Source organism: Calliopsis andreniformis, chromosome 5 (assembly GCF_051401765.1).
Source record: "Calliopsis andreniformis isolate RMS-2024a chromosome 5, iyCalAndr_principal, whole genome shotgun sequence".
Lineage (NCBI taxonomy): Eukaryota > Metazoa > Arthropoda > Insecta > Hymenoptera > Andrenidae > Calliopsis > Calliopsis andreniformis.
The window spans coordinates 13,616,499-13,637,099 of NC_135066.1; the positions used below are offsets into that span (position 1 = coordinate 13,616,499).

Here is a 20,601-nt window from a genome sequence, read left to right on the forward strand (position 1 = left end):
ATTGCCAGGATATCATGATCCCGAAGGAAGTTTTATCATGGTACCCATAAGGAATCCCATATTAAGTCCCTTTAAAAAATGATGTACTCTGCCAGCCAGTAATCTCTATCCAAAGCGATTTTACTATAAAGCGTCTGCGCATATCTAATGAAGTGGATTAGAATCTTTCAAAGTATTAGGATGTTAGAGCACCATAGTAAGTTTCCAAGAAAATTTTCCCAATTGTAATCCGACTGTCCCACTTTTTAGGGATGCTTCATTAGGAAATCATGAACTTAAGAAACGAAAATTTGAAAGGATTCCCTGGAGAGTTCAATAGCGGCAGAAAAAAGTTCTATTTTCCCCTGAACTCTTACTAGGAGACTATAGAACGCCTAAATGTGGGAGGGTCTCTAAAATGGGTATCTTGTGGAACCTATTTATCAGATTCACTTTTTTCAAAGGTTATTTTTCACAGGGAATTATAGAGAAAAGAACACCGAGGAAAATTCCTTCGAGGCTACTGAAGGGAACCGATCCCATTAGAACGAGTTCTGCGTTGTTTGCCTTTCGACCAGGCTCTCAGAATAACGCGAAGGTTCAGGCGGTTCAGACTAGAATTATGGAAAATCGCGGAAAATCGGTAGACGGAAAGTGAACGATCGGGAAAGCATAAACGGTGGAAAACATGGAGGATTTTCCACTGGTCAGTGCTATTTCCTCAGAGACATTCACTATTTCCGCAGACCTCCTTTCTTTTCTGTAGAACGCGAGGAAAACTCGAGGTTGCGATTTGAATCTTGAAATAGAGAGGAGTTTTCTCTGTCTCTTGAAGGGGTCCAGATTGAACAGTGGTGCATCCACATTCATGAGCCTCTTGTTAATTTTTTAGTCAGGGTAACATGAGGCGCACAGTTTGTGTACCCAGGACGGTTCTGAAGGAGAAATTGTGGAATCTATCGACTCCTTATTTGCAAGAATAGGCAAACATGAGGAGCTGAGAATCTTTGATAATGAAATTCAGAGTTTAAAACTGTCGAGAATGTTTTAGGAAAATTGAAAAGTTGAATGTAGTTCTCTTTCGAAAACAATTTTAATAAATAGAAATAATGACAAAGTTAACAGACACGTTTAGTAGATTTAATTAATTTTTAGTACATGTATGTGCTTTTTTTATTTCAAAGAGGTATTTGGTTTAAGTTGTTCATTTTTAATTGTATGGATTTCTGTAATGTCTCTTCTATAAAGTTTATAGATTTAAATTAGTTTTATGGAAATGCCATTAAGAATGTCTATATAATTAAAAATCAATTACAAATGCTTTGAAAAAAAAAAAAGAAGAAACATACATAAGCTAACAATTGATTTAATGAAAAATTGAATTGTAAAGAAATACGTACAGAAACTAAAAATTAATTTAACTCAATAAATACGTTTACATTGCTAATTTTATTTATTCGAATTCGTCTCGAAACGGATTTCCATACAGTTTTCCAATTAATTTCCTGTAACGTTTCTCTATATTTAAGGCCTGAAATACATTATCAGAGATTCCCTGCTTCTCATTTTCTCATTAGTAGAATTCGGATCGTCTTGATGAATTAACAAAGAAGTTAATTACCTCTGAGGAATCTGGTTAAAGACGCAGCGGGAGAAAAAGTTACAGACTGCAGACAAATTAAACGAGAAGTGGCCGCTTAATGGGCATGCCAATTATCTCAGGCGTGGTTATTGGGACTCCAGTAAAATGCTGGAGGTGGACTTTCTCTAATAAGTCTTTAAAGGCACCATGAATTTGTTAGATTCGAATAAAGTTACGTCTTTTGGAAGAGTAACTTCCTATACACATAGAACTTATACGTTCTATTGAACTTTTACTATGTGAGTACTCCAATGTTAATCTGCAGCATGTTACAAATCCAATTCTAATCTTTAACAGATATTGTGGGGTCACGATATTTATACTACATCATTTTTAATATTTTTTTTCTTTTTTAAATGAATCTTTTAACGTTACGTCAACTACATCTTGGTCATTAACGACGACTATTGTTGATGGAAATAATGTGGTTATTAGAGCTTATGTAGAGTGAAGAATATTTTAGAAGCGAAATAACATTAGATAATTTTTTGCTATTGCTGTGTAAGATACCAGTGAATTAGATATACATAATAATGAACTAAAAAGCTATGCGTTTTCTATATACTATAAATGAATTGTATTGTAGTAATTCTACTATCTTATGTTACAATTCTAACACCATACTAGTGATATAAGAATTTACTTGTACGAAACATTTTTTATAAATTCTACCACATATGTATGTAAATAGTAAATAGCAAATATCCAAGAAAATGAATTCCATTCAAATGGCCTAATCTATCAGATTATCAGAAGAATGATAATGTGCCCGCAATGGACACAACGTGTCTCAGGCGAAAAAAAAAGTGAAAGCCAATTAGGTGACCTTTTCGTACCAGGAACTTAAGAAATCTAAGATGTTCCTTGGAAATTTTGAAACGCGTCACATGATTTCCTGTCACGAGAGAAAACAAGTTTGGAAGATACGATCGCATAGATCCTGTTGCTCGAATGATCAACGATGGAGAATAAAGAAGAATTTTTTATTCTCAATAGCTCGACTTTCAGGGGAGCAGAACACGGAAGGAGTAACCATTTCCCTGTTACGAATTCAACAGTGACGACAATTCGACGTTGTATGTCTGCTCGGAACGATAAAAAAGCTTCGTTAGCGACGACAAGCGGAATAGGTTGTGAGGAAGGGCAGTAAGTAATTTACCGAATCGTTGAAATTCGGTGGTTCTGATTTACGACTACGTGGGTGAAAAAGCTTACGAGCCAATTAACATGCCCTCGGGGGCCAGGAAAACAGAAAAGTTTCGGAGGCGCATTTCTGAAGGAGGTTTGGAGGAACTATGGATGATTCGTTCCTTCTAATGGTGGACGTTCATTTAAAATTGAATATTTCTATATATGATAGGTAATTGATTAAATAAACATATTATTACACAATTGTTCCTGGAACTTGATTTCACTGTCTACAGTTTACATTAAAAGAAACTATCACATAACATCTTTTTTTACTACTATAGTTTTTTAATTTGAAAATTTTTGGTGAAATATATCGATTATTATATATATGCACGTAATGATTTTTTAAAGTTAAACATTTTTTTAACATAAATAAATTATAAAAATAAATAAGAAAATATAGCGAAATTAGTTATTCTAAATTAGTTAAATTAATGTATCAAAGAAAAATGCTATGTGTATAGAACTACTTTACCAGGTATACGCTAAGGAAGGGAAAAAAGTGAAAGCTAATTATCGGACCCTCAAGAAGCAGGGCAACAGAAAATTTAAAGAGGTACTTTTCAAAAGTCTCTTCGCCCCTGTCGCTCAGAATCAATCTCAGAATTAGAGCTTGAACGAACTTTTACTGGAATATAATCTAATTACAGTTTTGAAAGAACCAGGAAATTAATATCTGAAGGCATGAGACAATTAAAAGTTAACAGTAGGTTACATAAAATATAGTACCTACTTTCATACTACGCTCCATGTAAAAAAAAATTGAAAAATCACAAAAGACACGTAGCTCTTATAAGCTGCTCCATTTTTTAAAAAGGAGAAGTCTCTAAAATAATAAATAAACTGGTATTTAAAATTGTCCCTTAATTAATATTCCACAATTTGAAACTAACGCCTTACTTCAATTGTAGAATCCATCTGTATTATAGCATTCATCTATTCGAATTGATTCTCAGAATTACCATTAAATATCTATCAACAAACACAAATGCCTAAGCATTGAATGTTTCGAATACAATGGATGCGCACCCATCGCACCAGCTCGACCATTAATTCCACTGCCATCAATTTCACATTCCGCGGCAGCTTTCAATCATTCTAAGGAATCGTAATCAATTTCCCAGGAGAATAACGACCAGCTAAACGTCAATGATCACGATCAACGCGTGCACGAAAAGGCTGGGTACGCGTGGGATCATGCCATCCGACCAGCGGACCTCAATTCTCACGGTTCTGGTCCCACTGTCGGAGGGAAGAGCTTATAAAGGGCCCCCAGGGCCTTCCTGCTAGTCAGTCGCTCTTCGGCAACCAACACGATCACGTTCCTCTTCTGCTTCTCTAACGAAGTATTATAGACGAGCTTCATCTGAATTTTTCGTCTTTTAACTTATTAAATCCTTTTCTGTATTCACAATTAGACTTTGACTAGCTGAGCGTTTACTGAATGCAGGCGAAATAGTTGCTTGTAATTTAGACGCAGCGAGGATGATTCTAATTGTGATTTCAATGTACAGGAGTCCTAAACTTAATGTCAGTTCTATGTAGGTAGTTATGTGAATTTTAAAGTTTAATGTGTTTTTTTGTCGATCAGAATTTAGAGTGAATGTTAAATCTCGAATATAATGGTGACAGTGATTAGTGTCCTAGGATAGATATTGCAGATTTTCGTCTAGTCTTTTGCGATTCATAAAGAAGCAAGGTTCATTTTATGGTACATTTTTCAGCTTGCACTTTTTCATGAATTTGACGTAACTTTTTTACTTGTTTCAAGCTTTTTATTGGGATATAGTTGTGTAAGTCCTGAAGTTAAATGTGCTTTTCCATTGATCAGAGTTTAGAGTGAATGTTAAATCTCGAATATAATAGTGACAGTGATTATTTTCCTAGGATACCTATTCTACTCAATTATAAAAAAGGCAGTAACTACAGAAAAATGTGAAATCGAGTTCTCTGCATCTTTGCATAATTTTAAACATTTCGTGTCTTGTTGAGTGCAAAACAGCAGTAAAATATTTTGAGTAGATACTGCTTTTCTCCATAATTGGGCAGTCTTGGAGATTAGTAGATGTTCTAATTTGTTCATCAAATATGTAACGATGGAATCACGTCGTTTGTTGGTTTGATAATGCATAATCAAGAATAAATCATCGCTCACCGGACGGATGCTTCGACTGTAGATTGTAATCATCGACCTGCAGTGTGCTGTTCGGCCCAGTCCTGGTGAATCTCACGACGTGATACTGGTTATCGTTCACTTTCACGCCTACCTCACCAATTGGGTGGTCATCCGTGCCCATATTGTAGACAGCGAAGATGTTGCCATCCACCTGAAAGTATTAGTGTTATTTGTAGAAAGTGCATGAATGTGATAATAACATTCTACTGTACATATATCTATGTAGGTACTAAGTTTGTGATTGACTGCTAACTTTGGAAATAAAGTATTTATCCTAACTGGAAGACCTATGCTTTGTGTAAGCAAGTTTTGATCAATTCTAAGTAGACTTATTTCTCTTGAAGAGTTACTTATTTAACTATTATGTGTACTTATTCTTAATGCGTAGTCGATAATTTGTTGACTAGAATCTATTGGATTGTGTACTAACTTCTGAAAGTAACATCTGAATGACAGTGAATAACAGTTATATCTGTTGACAGAAATACTTATTTTTGTATAACTCCACGAGATAAAAGTGTGAATTTTTAGTTTATTCTGTACATTTATTCTTCTAATTCTTTTACCTCACTGTTAATATTTTTGAGTGATTCTTTTCTTTTGATTACTGCTGATTGGAACCCACCTTTTTCTTGCATGCTGCTTGTGTAATAATCTTAATTTCTTTCTAGATTAATCTCCCATTATTTGCCCTAACAAATATACGTATGTGATAGTAATCAAGTGATCTTAGATCTGTTTTGTTTGGTGCGCCATTAATAAGAAAGTGACTGTAAATGTGTTATTTTGTTGCAAATCCTATCTTAATCTACAAGTGGAATAATAGATTAAGTGTATTCTGGGCTAAATTTCGTGGAACTACATACTGCACGGTAGTTTTGTTCTCTAACTATACAAATATGTACCTAAACTCGAAACATTTTCGAACACGGCACTTGAGATGTTACTAGTGGTATTAATCTTGACTGAATGCTTTTACTGCGTTCGTGGGTGGTTCCGAGCGAAAATTTATGGAAGAGATTGCCTCGCGACGACCGACAAGTGTGTGAATAATTCAAGACTCGAATGGCTTACAGCGAGTCTGAGGCTTAACTTACATACACGTACGTGTGTATAGTGTTTCTGACTCAATATGGGAAAATTGAAAGGGACGATTTTGTGTTGCGTGTTTTACATGGCATGACAAATTGCATCTAATTTAAATACGACGGGACAGTTAAGGGCAAAAAATATTTGACCAAATCCTAAAATATTTAACAGTTTGTTGCTAATATTATATCTGCTATCTAAATTCATAGTTATGGGTACACATACCAGTTGAAGTCTTCATGATTTTTAACATCAGCATAGCGAAAATTGTTTCTTAAACTCATTGACACATAGAGTATTCACACACAACGTGATTTTTTAATGAATGTTTCATCAACTCTATCATGATTACTTTCACACTTTCAAATATTGCACTTATATTTGTTTTACAAAAGGTTATTCGTTGCACACTAAGATCAAGCACGAAGATCACGAATCACCATCCGCCTAATTAAACTTAGGTAACTATTTCTATAATTTCAGATGAACTATAGCAAGTTTTAACGAGTCAAATATTGATTTAGTTCAAATGTTTTCTACTTAGTTTTCTGTCTGACGTTGCGAGTACTGAATGCTTTTATCTCTACGTTTCGAATGCACGAATGATTCTGACTTCCCGATTGGAGTGATTTTCTCATTCTCTCTTCCAGGTTTAGGGTTGTCTGTTGCCTCTTAATTGTGTCAATGTGATTGGTTGTGGAGGTGGTGTGAAAGTGGTATGAAAGTGTGCGTGACAGTGGTGGAAAACCTTTCCTTTAAGAGGGGATTTATTTGGGGGTTTATGACCGTATTGTTTAATGACCCTCGCGGCAAATTGGTTCTACTGCGTCATAAATCCGACTGGGGACCAGATATTAGAGAAATTAATTAACTCTTTCATGACTATTTCCTTACTACATACTATCGTACTTAAAATGTCGCTGAAAGCCTGGTTAAAAAAACAGAAGGAATAAAAGATACTCAACGAATATTCAGTCATTAAAGGGTTAATAGTATTCTAATTTCTGGCCACAGCTTGTGTTTTGCCACGAAACAATTTTATGAAATTCAAGATAAGCAACTTCTACTATCTTAAACAATATCTTGAGTGGTCATGCTCATAGTACGAGTACACGTAGTAAAATCTTAAACAGTATTCTGAGTGATTATGCTAATACTATGAGTATGTATAGTGAATACCTAATTTGTTTCTCAATGTTTCTATAACGAGTGGCAGGAAAGATTTTTGTTCTTCTTTCTTAAGTAGATAATTGACAAACCAAAGCAGCCACTTGTGTATAATCAACAGTAAGCAAAATACAATTTCTTCTACATATTATTCAGTGGTCAATGATAGTTGTAAAATATTACTACATATGAAATTCACATGTATGATTCTCAGTGAATTAGTAGCAATATAATACAACTTCCATTGGTAGTGTCTTTCATATTTGACACAAATTTCAGTTTTTCCTTAGCTGACAATTTTAACAAGAAGCTTTATTTAGAGTAAAACAAATTTCTCATTTTCATTACCTCCAACAATTTCCCTATTTCCTGTACGTTGTAGTTTCACAACTATTTATGTAAATAATTAGTTTCTCGTGGAGTTCGCATATGACTAATGAAATTTCGTCCTCAAACAAAGAGAAAACCTACTACGAACACCCTACACGTTTTGCGAGGTGTGTGTTCTCTGACGACGAAATTATTTGGTTAGTTAATTGCTATTCAAATAGCTGCTTCTACTAACAATTTCGATCTCGAGGTAGTCGTTGCTCGATGCAGATTCTATTCTGAGCAGTACAGCGTTGCTGGAACTGGTAACGAAACCCAAGGCCACCGTGTCTCTCTTCATTTCTGGTCTTCGAGCTGCTGGGAAAGTGTACGTGATAATTCCTCTTCTGGCTCCGAATTCGAAGGCTACCGCTTCTGTAACAGAAAACAGAGTTATGTTCGTTAAAAATATATTTTTTGTCGAATAAGATGAATTTCATTAAGAAGTAAATCTACACTCTAGTATTTAAGAACAGGCTAGTACTTCAAATTAAAAAAAAAAGAATAATAAAAACAAGAATCTATTTAAATATCGCTTAAAAAATGTTAGAAAAATTTAGAAATTTTTTAAAAATTCTTCAGAGATTTTTTTAGAGATTTTAGAAGAGTTTAAAATCTTTTTATCGAAATTATATAGAAGTCTTTTTAGAGAGAATTTATGATTTAACCAGGTTTCTATAAGTAGTATTTTAATGTATTTAATTATCTTCTTTTTAATTGTAATTCATATTTTTTAGAATTTAAGGTAGTATTTAAATTTGTCAAAAATTTGGAGAGAACAAGTTTCCTTGCCAAGTAAGGAGAGGAATCATAAAAATGATAGTCATCTATCATTTTAACCTGTTAACCGGGGAACGAATTTTTGTTCAACTCGTTTCACAACGAAATATTTCGTCATACCCAGTTAACACGTTAAGTCATGTACTGCTTCTTATGTGAGTAATCAGTACGTTGTCACGAAAGAAATTCTTAATTACAAAATGTAAAATAACTTGCTCTAAGGCGCTGTTTGGCACGTCACACGATATGGGTCAGATGCATTAGCTTTAACTTGACCTATGGCTATTATCAGTCATGGATAATGAGAACCGCTTAGGCAGATGACGGAGATTCGTTTATCGTAGATCTTGTAATTACCGTGATTGCTTTCTAGTTTTCTGCATTTGCATATGATCCTCGAAAACGTGCTTGCAAGTTAATGTGGAAGTCAAGGAGAGTTGAACGTTGTTGGGTTGCATTATATTTAGAGATTAATATTACGAGAACGTCAGCTATTACTTTCAGATTTTTACATGTACTAAATTTACTCTTGAAGAACTATTGGACATTATTCTGAGGGTTATTACCGAATAATTCATATACGGGGTGTTTCAGAAATACATGTCAATACTTCAGGAGCTGATTCTACCCACTAAAATAAATAAAAACTGTTATACATATGTATGTCTTATATACCTTACTTTTTAAGTTATGGGTAACTAAACGAAATGTTTGAAAGTGTCTGTCACCCATTAGATTTTTACCTATGGGACCATTTAAAATTTATCGACTATGCAATACAAGTAAATAGGTAAGGTATATAGGACACATGTTCATATGACATTTTTTGCTTATTTTAGTGTACTGAAGAATTGACATGTATTTTTATTAAACACTCTGTACAGGAAATTTTGTGATACATCAGGACAAAATGTCTTCCAGTGACGTCATAGAGTAGAAGAGTAGGGGTATCGCAAGCAATGCACTCAAATACCCCTACTCTACTACTTTTTGACGTCACAGGAAGATATTTTGTCCCTACACATCGCAATAATGTTCCTAGATCCAAAGGACCAAGGTTCCTAGGACCAAGCGTACGTACTACCTAAATATTTGCAGTATATTAGTCTTTACCATCGTTACACGTTGGACCAGTAAAACTGGTCATGTCGCAATCGCAGGTGTAACTGTTCCACTGTTGCACGCACGTGCCATGGTTCGAGCACAGGTCGTGGGTGCACTTTTTCCCTGGATGGAGGCTGGCATACATATCACACCCAGATTCCACCAGAGAGCTTGGAACAACCGCGTCCGAAATCAAATTAGTACTTTCGCCACTGAGGTCCAGAGACGCCAGACACCCCTCGAAGCCATGTCTACTGTGTATCTGTTTCGGCAGCTGAATGTACTGCGACTTTTCCACACCACCTGGAACAATGTAATGAAGAATTAGTTGTGGGAACTTTGAACTTCGAATAAGTGATAGATTATGAAGTTGAGATATTTGTTAGACTGAGATATGGAGAAGAATTCCTTTCACGCATACACAATAAGGATTTAATTATATGTTATGGTTGTATATTTAGTAATTAGGTAGTACGTATGTATATTTTAATAAAATTTGTTTTCCTTTTAATCACCTTGCATTCTTAATAAAATTTAATTAAAGTTGAAAAAGCTTAATTTTAAATTTCCATTCTTGGAACTAATCATCAATTTCCCTTGTGAAATTGCAATCTGATAAGGAATTCTATGAATTGGAAGCTAATCAAAGTTTATTAGTTCTAGGTATATCTAAGTATACAAAATACAGTTATCATAATAACTTCTTAATCATTAATCTTCTCGATGGAAATCTACAATCATGTCGGATAACTTGTTCTCATGTTGTAGAATCTAGAAAGTTACAAATCTTTCTTCTTGTTCAGCAGATATTATAGATATGTAGGTATAATATAACTACAATTAATAAATATAATATTTCACTACTTATAAGAGAAACAGTAACAAATTTCAACTTCTGCATCGAAATAAATTGTTCGTCATCAAAGTCTCCTTTTTCATAGAATCCTACATGCAATAATAATTGCAAGAAAAAGGAACCCGCTATCTTGTAAAGCACAAAATATGTATATAATACACCACATCCTATCTTTATGTATTACATAATATCCTTCCAACAAATCTCCCACACAGACTTCCGCTGACATCACCGACGTAATATCCAGCGTCACCATCAAGAGCACAAGGTAACAGCGTCAGCGAAGTAACATACTCAGAGAAACAATCCCTCACAGAATGAGTAGAATTTTTAATCAGTCCTCTTGCTGATTGCTAGCAGAACAGAAAGGGAGTGTAGACTAACCGCTGCCGCAGATCGAAAAAATGGCATCCATAACGTGGAGCAGATTTGAAATTCCGCCATACAAGTTCGACGAACCAAACCGACCGCAGGTTCGAGTCATCGCGCTGCTTCTCGTTGCCATAAATTCAAACTGCCCTCGTAGCACAGAGGCTGCTGCAGGGAGCGAAAATTATTTCAGGCTACCCGCGCCCCCGCGCAGCGCGTGCAGAGACAACGAAACGAAGCCTGCAGTACAGCTAATCGCTCCATTCGATCGAGCAATATTTCCTTGTGTCATCTGATCCGCCACTGCCCTCCGTTTCCTCCATTCCTGCGTGCCCAGGGATGCAACTGACGGTCATTCTTGATTTTATGATCATGCCATGTGGCGGTTCCATTTTGTGGCGTTTTTTTTCTGGAGGCAGTGTCAAGGTTTCAGTTGATTGATCAGTTGATTCAGTTGAACATCAGTTGATTGATATTTTTCACAATTTCTTTGAATTGAAGTATTTTGCTTGTAATTTTGGAACCTGGACTGGATCTCGAGAGGTGGATTCTGGAGTCTGTATGGTCTATTTTTATTCAAATCAGTTTAGAATAAAATTCTTTGTGCTTGAGGAGACAAGTGAAGTTTTTCAGACAAATCTTGATGATTTCTTTTTGGAAGAGAGCTAGCTGATGCTTGTTCAGAGGTTTGGTAATAGTTGCTGCTGCAGGTAGATTCTTCTGTAGGTAGATTATGCTTCGATTCGATTTTGGCATTTTGATTAGGCACTACGTTAAGTATGAATAATAGTAGGTCGCAAATGTAATAAATCTCTAATAGAGTCTAATGGAACAGGAAAAGGAATGCACAGGATGATCCTCCCGCTTGGAGACTCAAAGACAGTGTCGACACAGAAACATCAAAGCGGGAAAGTGCATAAGAGTACTGTGGGCCTCTTACGTCACAGTAGATACTTTCATGGTGGCATTGCTTGAGTCTCCTAGCGATAGGATCATCTTGTAGAATAAGGTAACTGACTAAAAATAGCTTCGATCGAAATTAATATCACCGTTCAAAGTCTGATAAATTTCTTACGAATTTAATGTGGTAATCGCCACGGGAAAGGTGATAATCGAGATATGGGAATTGCATTTGGTAAGCTGATAAGTCAATACCTAATGTGAAAGAAAAAGATAATAAACCAATCCAACAGTTATCGAAAAATAAAAGACACGTAGCACGCTGTAAATTTAAACTGAATTTATTAGTTTTTGTTGGTAAATGCATACAAAGAGTTATTATTGTGTATCATATTTAATAAAAATGTACGAATTGATAATATGTTCTTTTTTAAGTTACCACCACTGTTATCATATCACTGTCTCTAAAAATCGGACTCTAATAAAATACTGCACTACAAATTGAAAAGTTATTGGTCATAATATACCTATCTTTAAAATGTGTTTTTTGCTGATCTATGATTACTGTACTTGAAGTTACCGCCATATTTTTGTTATCAATTGATAAATTGAGATCAGACTATTACAATTACGACAATGGTAAACTTTAATAAATAATTCTTTTATCTTTCATTCTCGTATCAAGCGATATCTTTTTCTACCATCTTATCTTGTACGTTCATTATCGCGTACATGTTATTGTTATATAGAATTAACTAAATAGTATTGGATGCAAGAACCTGATTGTAGATGATCTCATGTAAAAACATATTTACATGATACTTCTCTTCCTTTTTGGAGGAGAAAAAAAATATTGCATTAGACAAATAAAAAAACTTTTCAAAAATTCTAAAATTTAGAAGATGGAAAATCGTCATAAAAGTTATTCCAAATACCAAAAATGAATCTTTCTCCAAGTGAAATAATAATACTTATTTATTTGACGGGAGGTCTCTTCGTTACATAGAGAAATAGACGTAATCTTCAGAGTTGATATTTATATGATTATTTTTTACTGGAGTGTACAAAGAAAAATGTTTTCATCAACAATTCAATTAAATGATTATTTATCCATTTACTTAATCAGAACCAGACTATCATCTTGCATTCATTTTACTATCCCTAATTCTGCAAACCAGGTGCTTATTCTAAACATCCTCATCTCGAACGAAATCCAACTAATAAATAATTAAATACTTAATAACATTGAGAAACACCCGAATGCATTTCTCATTCTCGGAATAATTCACCAAGTCATCTGGCAATCAGCGAAATTCCGATCTCTGCGGAAGAACCGCCTCGAACCTAAGCCAAGTCGCGTTTTATCGCCGACCGCTTCTTTTATCAGCAATTTATCGCGTCGCTTAATCGTCGTCGAATTAAAAACTGAAACTCTGAGGAGCCGCCGTGGGAGGGGCAGCCGACACAAGGTAAACAGAAAATTGCTTATAAATCTAATCTCATTTGCGAGAAAGAGTGCTGCGGTTAAAGACCGGATGCGCGGTCTGCCACTGTCGCTTGGGATCACGTAACGGATCATTATTCGTTTAATTGTTCGCCGAGAATCTGTCTCCAACCATTTCCACCAGGGACTCTGTCAGCAGCTGCTCGATCGTGCCTTCTACACCGCGGACTGACTTACTGTTAGCTCGTGACGAATCACCGAAAAGATATCTTTGGCGGGCCGAGTCCATCAACGATTAAACAGCTAACAGATTACCGATCGACTTTCCAAGAAACCATGAGTTCGACCGTGTCACGCCTAACCTGTCTCCTTTGCTTTCTGTTTATCGTACGCTTCTCGGTAGCCTTCAATAAGATACTGTTCCCTGGTTTACCAAGATCCGACGCTGACGAATGGCCTCGTGATAATCCAGCCAGCTGTGTACCCAATAAATGGAGGTCCGTTTCTTCGGAGGAGCTCCAATCACCGCAGATCGAGATCCAGTTGCTGAAGGAATCCATAGGCGAGGATAACTGGGTGTTTAGCTCAGAGTATAAGTACTCCTCGAACAACCAGAAGACTGATAATAGCATGGAGTCGTTGGATCGATGGGACTCTGGGAATAAGATGGAAGAGAATGAAGGAGCTCGCATGAAGGAGAACAGTGGCGCTAAGAGCGAGGAGTCCAAGGCAAAGGGAGCAACAGGGAGAAAAATTCCTCAGTTCGACTCGAGGACTGTTATCGATGTCCCCTCGTATGGGTGTCCTCCAGGCCAGGCGAAAGATCCCAGTGGACAGTGCAGGGAGATCATGTAAGTATTTTGGAATTTTGAGAATTAATTTCGGTGACAGGTGTTGGGGAGGCTTGCACTTGTTTGTTGGAGGACAATCTTGTGTTAGAGACTTCTTTCTGACAATTGTGTCATTTTTAGACAGGGTGCATTGAAAATCGTGGGACAAGACGAAAAGGGTTATTTGTTGCTCAAAAGGTGAAGGATGTCGTGGTTTGCTTCTTATCATTCTTATTATGCATGGTTAGATTTTTAATCAGCAATATCTGTGAAGACTAGGAAATTGTGCAGCATGGAACGAGGCTGCAGCAGAAGTATTGTTTATGTAAGCATCACGATAACTTTAGAGATGCCTGTTGATAATTCAGACGTAGTTAGGAGTAATGAGAATAATAAGAGGCAAATCATGACTTTGCTGCAAGTTATGACGTTGTTTGTAAACGAAAACGGAGTAGCTAAGAGAAAAGAAAGCTGATTAAGTGGATCTCATGGTTTCTCAAGTGTACATGTACTTGTCTCACAATGAGCTTCACAGGCGACTTTTGTGAAGACGAAAACTTGTATCAAAAATCGTCATTTTATATTTTCGATTTACTTTTTTCGCCTTTACCATAATTTTTTATGCATCCTGTATACACTAATTTCTATACTATAGATAGATTCAAACACTATATAAAATGCACTTTATTGTGCACAGAATTAAATTTTGGTAGATTTTAATGAATAAAATTTGTGTCAGTAGATTTCCTAGTTAATGAAAATTATTTCTACGTGTGATTTGTCACGTTTTCTGAAAATTTAAGCTACTTCTATCCAGTACAGCATAGGGAGACTTACATATTTAATTAACTTAATTATTTTGACTAACTGTTAGATTTCATTCAGAGAGATTACTTTCACATTTTTTAATTCTACAATTTTTTTATCGTGTTTTAAACGAGTATAAAGAGAAATTTACCAGATGTTTGCAAACATGTAATGCAATAAACCTGTAATATGCTAAATTATTTGAAGCGAAGAAAATTCCAGGCTTCATCAACGCTGTAAACTAGTTACGTGGATATTTAATTACTGAAATTTAATATACAGTACAGAATTATTATCACACAAAATTTGGTTAACATACAATTAATCGAATGTAGTATAATCAAGGTTGGGAAAAATATACTTGACATACTCGTAATAACATTTTTACTGATCCTCTTTTTTACATTGGGTGGGCATGACTTCATTGTGTTAATTGTTAATTATATTTCAGATAATACCATTAAATATTTTCTAATTATTTTGCTCGTTGATAAGCATTGAGTTCTCGACCTTAAGAGGTATTTTATAATCCTTTGACGTTAAAGCAAATTTTATTCTCTTAGTACCTAGCTTATAACATTTCTAATTTGAATTTGCTAGAGGATTTTAATAACCAAATATAAATTACTTGCTTCTAATTCCTTTTTTTATGGAAGAAAGATTCAAAAGATATTCAGAAAATTTGATAAATCATTTCAAACCTTCGTAAAGTTAAATTTTTATCAAATTTATTTCTCTTATGTTTCAGTCAGTTCCCATAATTGGACATCTGTATTTAATCAGTTTGCGGAAGGTGTAAACGTACCTGCGATTTCTCGATGTTCATCTGCACCACGAGATACTTGTCAAATGTTTTATTTCTTTTTTCTAAATAAATCATTCGAAACAAAAAACAGTCAAGTATTGTCTCATTTCGTTTTTCACTCCTTACTTTAAAAATTGATTCTTAAATTCTCAATAAACAGAACAATAGTATAAACCTTTGAGAGCAACTATCACTTGATGTAAACGAATACCATTGGTATCAGAATAATATATTGTCCTGATGTATCTGATTGATGATTTCATTCTTTCGTTATTACGCAATGCTCATCTGCTCTTACTTCCCGATTTTATCTTGACATCTGATGTATCGACAGAGTTAATCTCTGCTTCCAAGCGATCTATTATTGGAGAATTTTCGAAATTCTGACTCGTGAAGCAATATTTCACCTTCCAAATACTAACACTTTTTGCCTTATCGTAGTCGAATAATATTTCGTAACGACCAGGTGTATTATATTTACTGACAGTAAATGAACAGATGAGATGATGGATGACGAAAATTCGCAAGCAACTCCAAACTATTAACTAATAGCACATATTGTATTAATATGCTACTATTCATCTTTTCTACATAACTTTTATAGAAATATTCGCCTCAAGAATATTCATCACTACAGTTGAAACTGTACTAATTATTTTCTATATTGAATATTTTATAGTTACGTCAGAATCTTCTCCACAAAATCAGATTTAAATTCCGAATATTCCACTCACCTATGTACAAGATTCCATCCAGATCGAGGTTCTCGTTGCTACCCTGACTATTGACAGCAGTGACATGGTCATCGACAGCCAGGGTATGTCGCTTGGGTGCAGGTCTTCCGATGCTGACAGCATGCCACTTGCCATCGTTCAGTCTGGACCTTGAAGAGTTCCCGATACTGATCGGTCCGTCACCTAGGTCGAAGACATAGTGAACATGACCGTCCACAAGCTCCACAGCAATGAAGTCGCGTTCTCGGCCAGCGTTGAAGAGGATCAATCCATTTGCCTCTCGTGTCTTGAACTGAAAGGTGAAAAATGGGGGTTTTGTTAGGAATTATCCTAGAAGATGTCATGGATATAATAATGTTAACCTGGTTCTCAGGTATTGTGACGCATTTTGAATTCTTTTTTACACAAGGTGTTCGATAACTGGTGTCAGAAATTTTAGAATGTATCGTCAAGGATCCAGTTGCTGATCAGAACCTAATTTCTGATCAGTTTAGTATTTAAATATATATGAAATTTATTTTGATAAAAATTTGTTCCAATGAATTAGCAGATAATTGTTACCTATTTTGACATTTATATGTGAAATTTAGTAGCTGGTAGTGAGACATAATTTAAATGATTAGCTATTGTTCTCTTTCTATGTTTTACTTTAAGAACTAAATTATGATTTAATTATTATTATCTTCGTACTTTTTTAAATCAGATTTTTAGGATTTGGTTAAGTTTTTCATGAATACCATAGGGAAGCTGTACTTCTTGTTTCTGTTTGACGGTAATCAATATGAAAATAAGATGAAAATCAAGATTGTCGAAAGTACGATTGTAACTTCGTTTCAGAATTATTAATTGTTCCACAAATATCCAAAATGCAGGTGCAACGTGTCTGACTTGTGACTTATTCTACTGTCGACGTGAATTAGGTGATACACAGCGGAGTCAGTAGAATGAATCCGAATCAGACACATTTCACGTGTACTTTGGGATTCTCCTCAGCAACTAATGATTAAAAAACGAATTCTGAAACATAATTTCTTTCCTCTTTAGTTTTTTCTTATTTTAACATGTAGGGATGTAAGCATTCCTTAACATTTCTGACATCTATGGTTAAACACTCTGTATAACAAACTGTTAATAATTTTCAATGATAACGAAAATACCAGCATATTATTACAAATATAACTACTAAGCTTTCTCTAAGCAGAAATAAGATTAAAGAATTAAAAAGCAGATATCACCAATAACAGTTTCACATTTTCCTAAAAATTGATGCAATATTAAAAAAAAATAAAACCGCGACTAACACCCAAATAACGAAACAGAGAAACCTACTGAACCTAACAACTGTCGTTTAAACCACATTTTTTATTCTGCTTATGTACTTAGCTAAAAACCTGGGATGAAAAATATCATTCATAATTTCACAAACTTTCATCCAGTTATTTCCCCAATTTTTTTCCTGTTCGTCGAAAAGTGACGCAAAGGTGCGCACCGAGTCATCTCACAGCAGTCTGTAAAGGGGACGTTCAATTTCGAAAACTAATCGTACCACGCCGCAATATCAAAGGACGCGAGCGGGACACCAAGCACAGACAGCGGGAAAGCCAGAGACCCGTCAATTACCGACCAGCGTAATTACGAAGACGATGACCAGAGAAGGTTGTCACTCGGCGTGGAAGAACGAGGCATGATTGGGTTTTTAGGGTGGGGGGGGGGAAGTGTGACACGTGCCACGATTAATCCAGGGTTTGCGCGTCGAATCTGGGGATGGGTCGGGAGCGAAGAGAGAGGTCTAATTGGGCTAACCTTTTGTGGGGACGCGTCACCGTTGACATTTCATTTCTTCTGTGGCCTCCAAACGGCGGCCGAAATTTCGGAAGTAAAGAACTAACACGGATATCCGCTGCTCAATATTCCACTGAGTTTATACACCGATGAGTCGAAGGATTTGTTCATGGATTTGTATGTATAGGATGTCCTATACATACAAGGATGCATGGATTTGTATGTACAGGATGTCTTATTATATAACTTTTTAAAAAAGAGAAAAGAGAAATGTTCCACTTCCATCTTTGACGAGATAGAAACGGATAATTAATGTGTAAATTGCATCTACTTTCTTGCGAGCTTCTTAGTTGCACCGACTCACGAATTTATAATGAGTAAACACTGCAAATTAAATTCGTCGTTAGTCTAATTAGGCGTGATCAGTTCGTTAATTAAAAGGCAAGTTCTAAAATCTATAATTCACTATACTTTTAATGTTTAATAAAGTTAGGCACGATCTACTGAAATATCGAAACAGATTTAAAATTTTATATCACTAAATCTTGTCACGATTTATTCAAATTAAAAGCTTCGTTCAATTCAGCGAGATGTTCAGAGCAAAAATTTCATTGGTAGACCGTGGATGTTTATCCATTGACGAAAAAAAGTAAAAAACGTTTAAAGTAAACGTTACAATATTCAGAAGGAAAATTCATGGATGCAGATAGATGCAGTTCTTCAGACCATTCATGAATACAGATTCTACTTCTTTCCCTCTAAATATCCACAGTCTATTCATCACTCAATTAATCCACTAATGAAAAGTCCTTAACTTTCTTGAAACCGAGAGATTATTCTATTTCCCTAAAAGTGATCTTTTGCTACTTTGTGAAATACATAAAACAGTAGTTCAAAAGGACAGATAAAATGTCAGATTTCAGTCCATCTATAATAGATTAGAACGTCCACAGATCTTACCTGAAAGTAGATATTCGTCTCCACATAAGCTTTCAGCACAGGCAACCCGACGAACGTGTGTTTCGAGGTGAAGGTCACTGGGTAGTGAACCGGATGGTTCCTTTTCCCAAATTTCCCTGTGACCCTGATGATCGGTGTGACTCCCTGATGGGATGTCTGGTGATTTCCGGAGCTCCTCGCTATTTCGAGGTACGGGTAGCCGTTGAACCAGATTTGCTGAAGCTGACCAACGAAGTGAGGAATTTCCTCCCCAGCGTGGATGTACTGCTGGTAGCCGCCGACGTGCAGCGTGCGGAATTCCAAAATACCTTGCTTCCCCAACTGTGTTTCAGCTGTCGAACAGACAATTTTGGAATAATTAATTCGGTTACTTCAGAGGAACTAATTTTCCTTTTCAACTCTTAAATGAAATTAGACTTTCCTTTACTTGAAAACTTTGGACCCTAGGAGTCTTTGAAAATATGTCTGACCTAGATACACGTAATAGGCATTTTCTACTTGTAGTTTGAAAGTAAGTAATAATTTCAATGGATATTATTAAATTGTTATGCAAAAGGAATTATTGCATTAAAAAAATATTTTTTTTTGTTCTGAGCAACCTTTGCTCGTGACAAGTGTAACAGATATTTCTCACAGATTTTATATTCTTATTCTAAGGTTTTTTATTTAGAATTCCTAGTTTACGATACGCAGCGATCAGTTGAGCCTTAGAGTCTTTTAAGGCAGAGGTTTAGACCCATCGTTGCTCTAAATAAGAATGGAACAAGATTAAGATAAAGCCATTAATAAGAATCGTTTCGTAGACAGCGTTGGCGAGTGTACTTAAGGAACTCGAACGAAACCTGGGCGGAAGTTACATGGGAACTATTTTAATTATTACTTGAGATACTCTCTTATCCGAGATGGCGCCGCCAACGAACGACTCGATATCAGTGCATTGTTCTTCGCGAGCAACCTTACCAGGGTAGACGCCATTAAGCTTAATTGTCCCTGGGCACAATGCGTTCAACTCCGTAAATTAGTAGCGCAATGTAAGTATCGACAGGCGACGCTAATAAATGTACCAAGTTGCTCTTAAAGGTTGTTCGTGAAAGGGGCGAGGCAGCTAGGTCGCTCCAGGGTGAATTTTTAAAAATGCCTCTCTGGTTCGAGGAAAACATCTAAGGACTTTTCTCGATTCTACTTTTAGTTCGATACTGAATATTCACTGTATCTTACAATTATTATAAAATCAGCTTGAAGTATTTAAAACATACGTTGGATTAGTTGGGCTTCAATGAATGTTAAATGTTAGTCAAAAAAAGTCAAAATTAAAAAATGTTAAAACTTTGAAAAATTTAATGTGATTTAATTTCAATCGCAAAGTATAAGGAGGATGTGGTATGAATGGGACACTTTTATTTAAGCAACGTAACAAGAAAACTAAACCACTATTTTAGTTCTAATTCTTAGTATTAAGCAGTACAATTATAATATTATTGATCTTTTCTTAGATCATCTAAATACCATAATTTGACTGTACTAATTGTAAGTTTAACGTTACACTTGTATGTATTTTTGAAAAATAAGGAATAATTGTTACGATTAAAAAATAAAAGATCGTCTATGGTCTTTATA

General features: G+C 35.4%; 2 protein-coding genes across 2 annotated transcripts in view; one reads left to right on the forward strand and one right to left on the reverse strand.

The window, feature by feature from the left end:
- Nrx-1 (neurexin 1) overlaps positions 1 to 20,601 on the reverse strand; it is a 370,027-nt gene that overhangs the window by 43,231 nt on the left and 306,195 nt on the right. The window contains exons 17-21 of the mRNA XM_076377439.1: positions 18,985 to 19,316; positions 16,243 to 16,534; positions 9,507 to 9,800; positions 7,810 to 7,988; positions 4,968 to 5,139 (exon numbers count right to left, since the gene is read on the reverse strand). Coding sequence (XP_076233554.1) covers positions 4,968 to 5,139; positions 7,810 to 7,988; positions 9,507 to 9,800; positions 16,243 to 16,534; positions 18,985 to 19,316 — 1,269 coding nt within the window. The remainder of the gene's footprint in view (positions 1 to 4,967; positions 5,140 to 7,809; positions 7,989 to 9,506; positions 9,801 to 16,242; positions 16,535 to 18,984; positions 19,317 to 20,601) is intronic.
- Positions 13,264 to 15,599, forward strand: LOC143178680 (uncharacterized). The gene is made up of 2 exons (XM_076377441.1): positions 13,264 to 13,917; positions 15,452 to 15,599. The coding sequence occupies exons 1-2, from the start codon at positions 13,403 to 13,405 to the stop codon at positions 15,462 to 15,464; spliced, it is 528 nt and encodes a 175-aa protein (XP_076233556.1). The 5' UTR covers positions 13,264 to 13,402; the 3' UTR covers positions 15,465 to 15,599.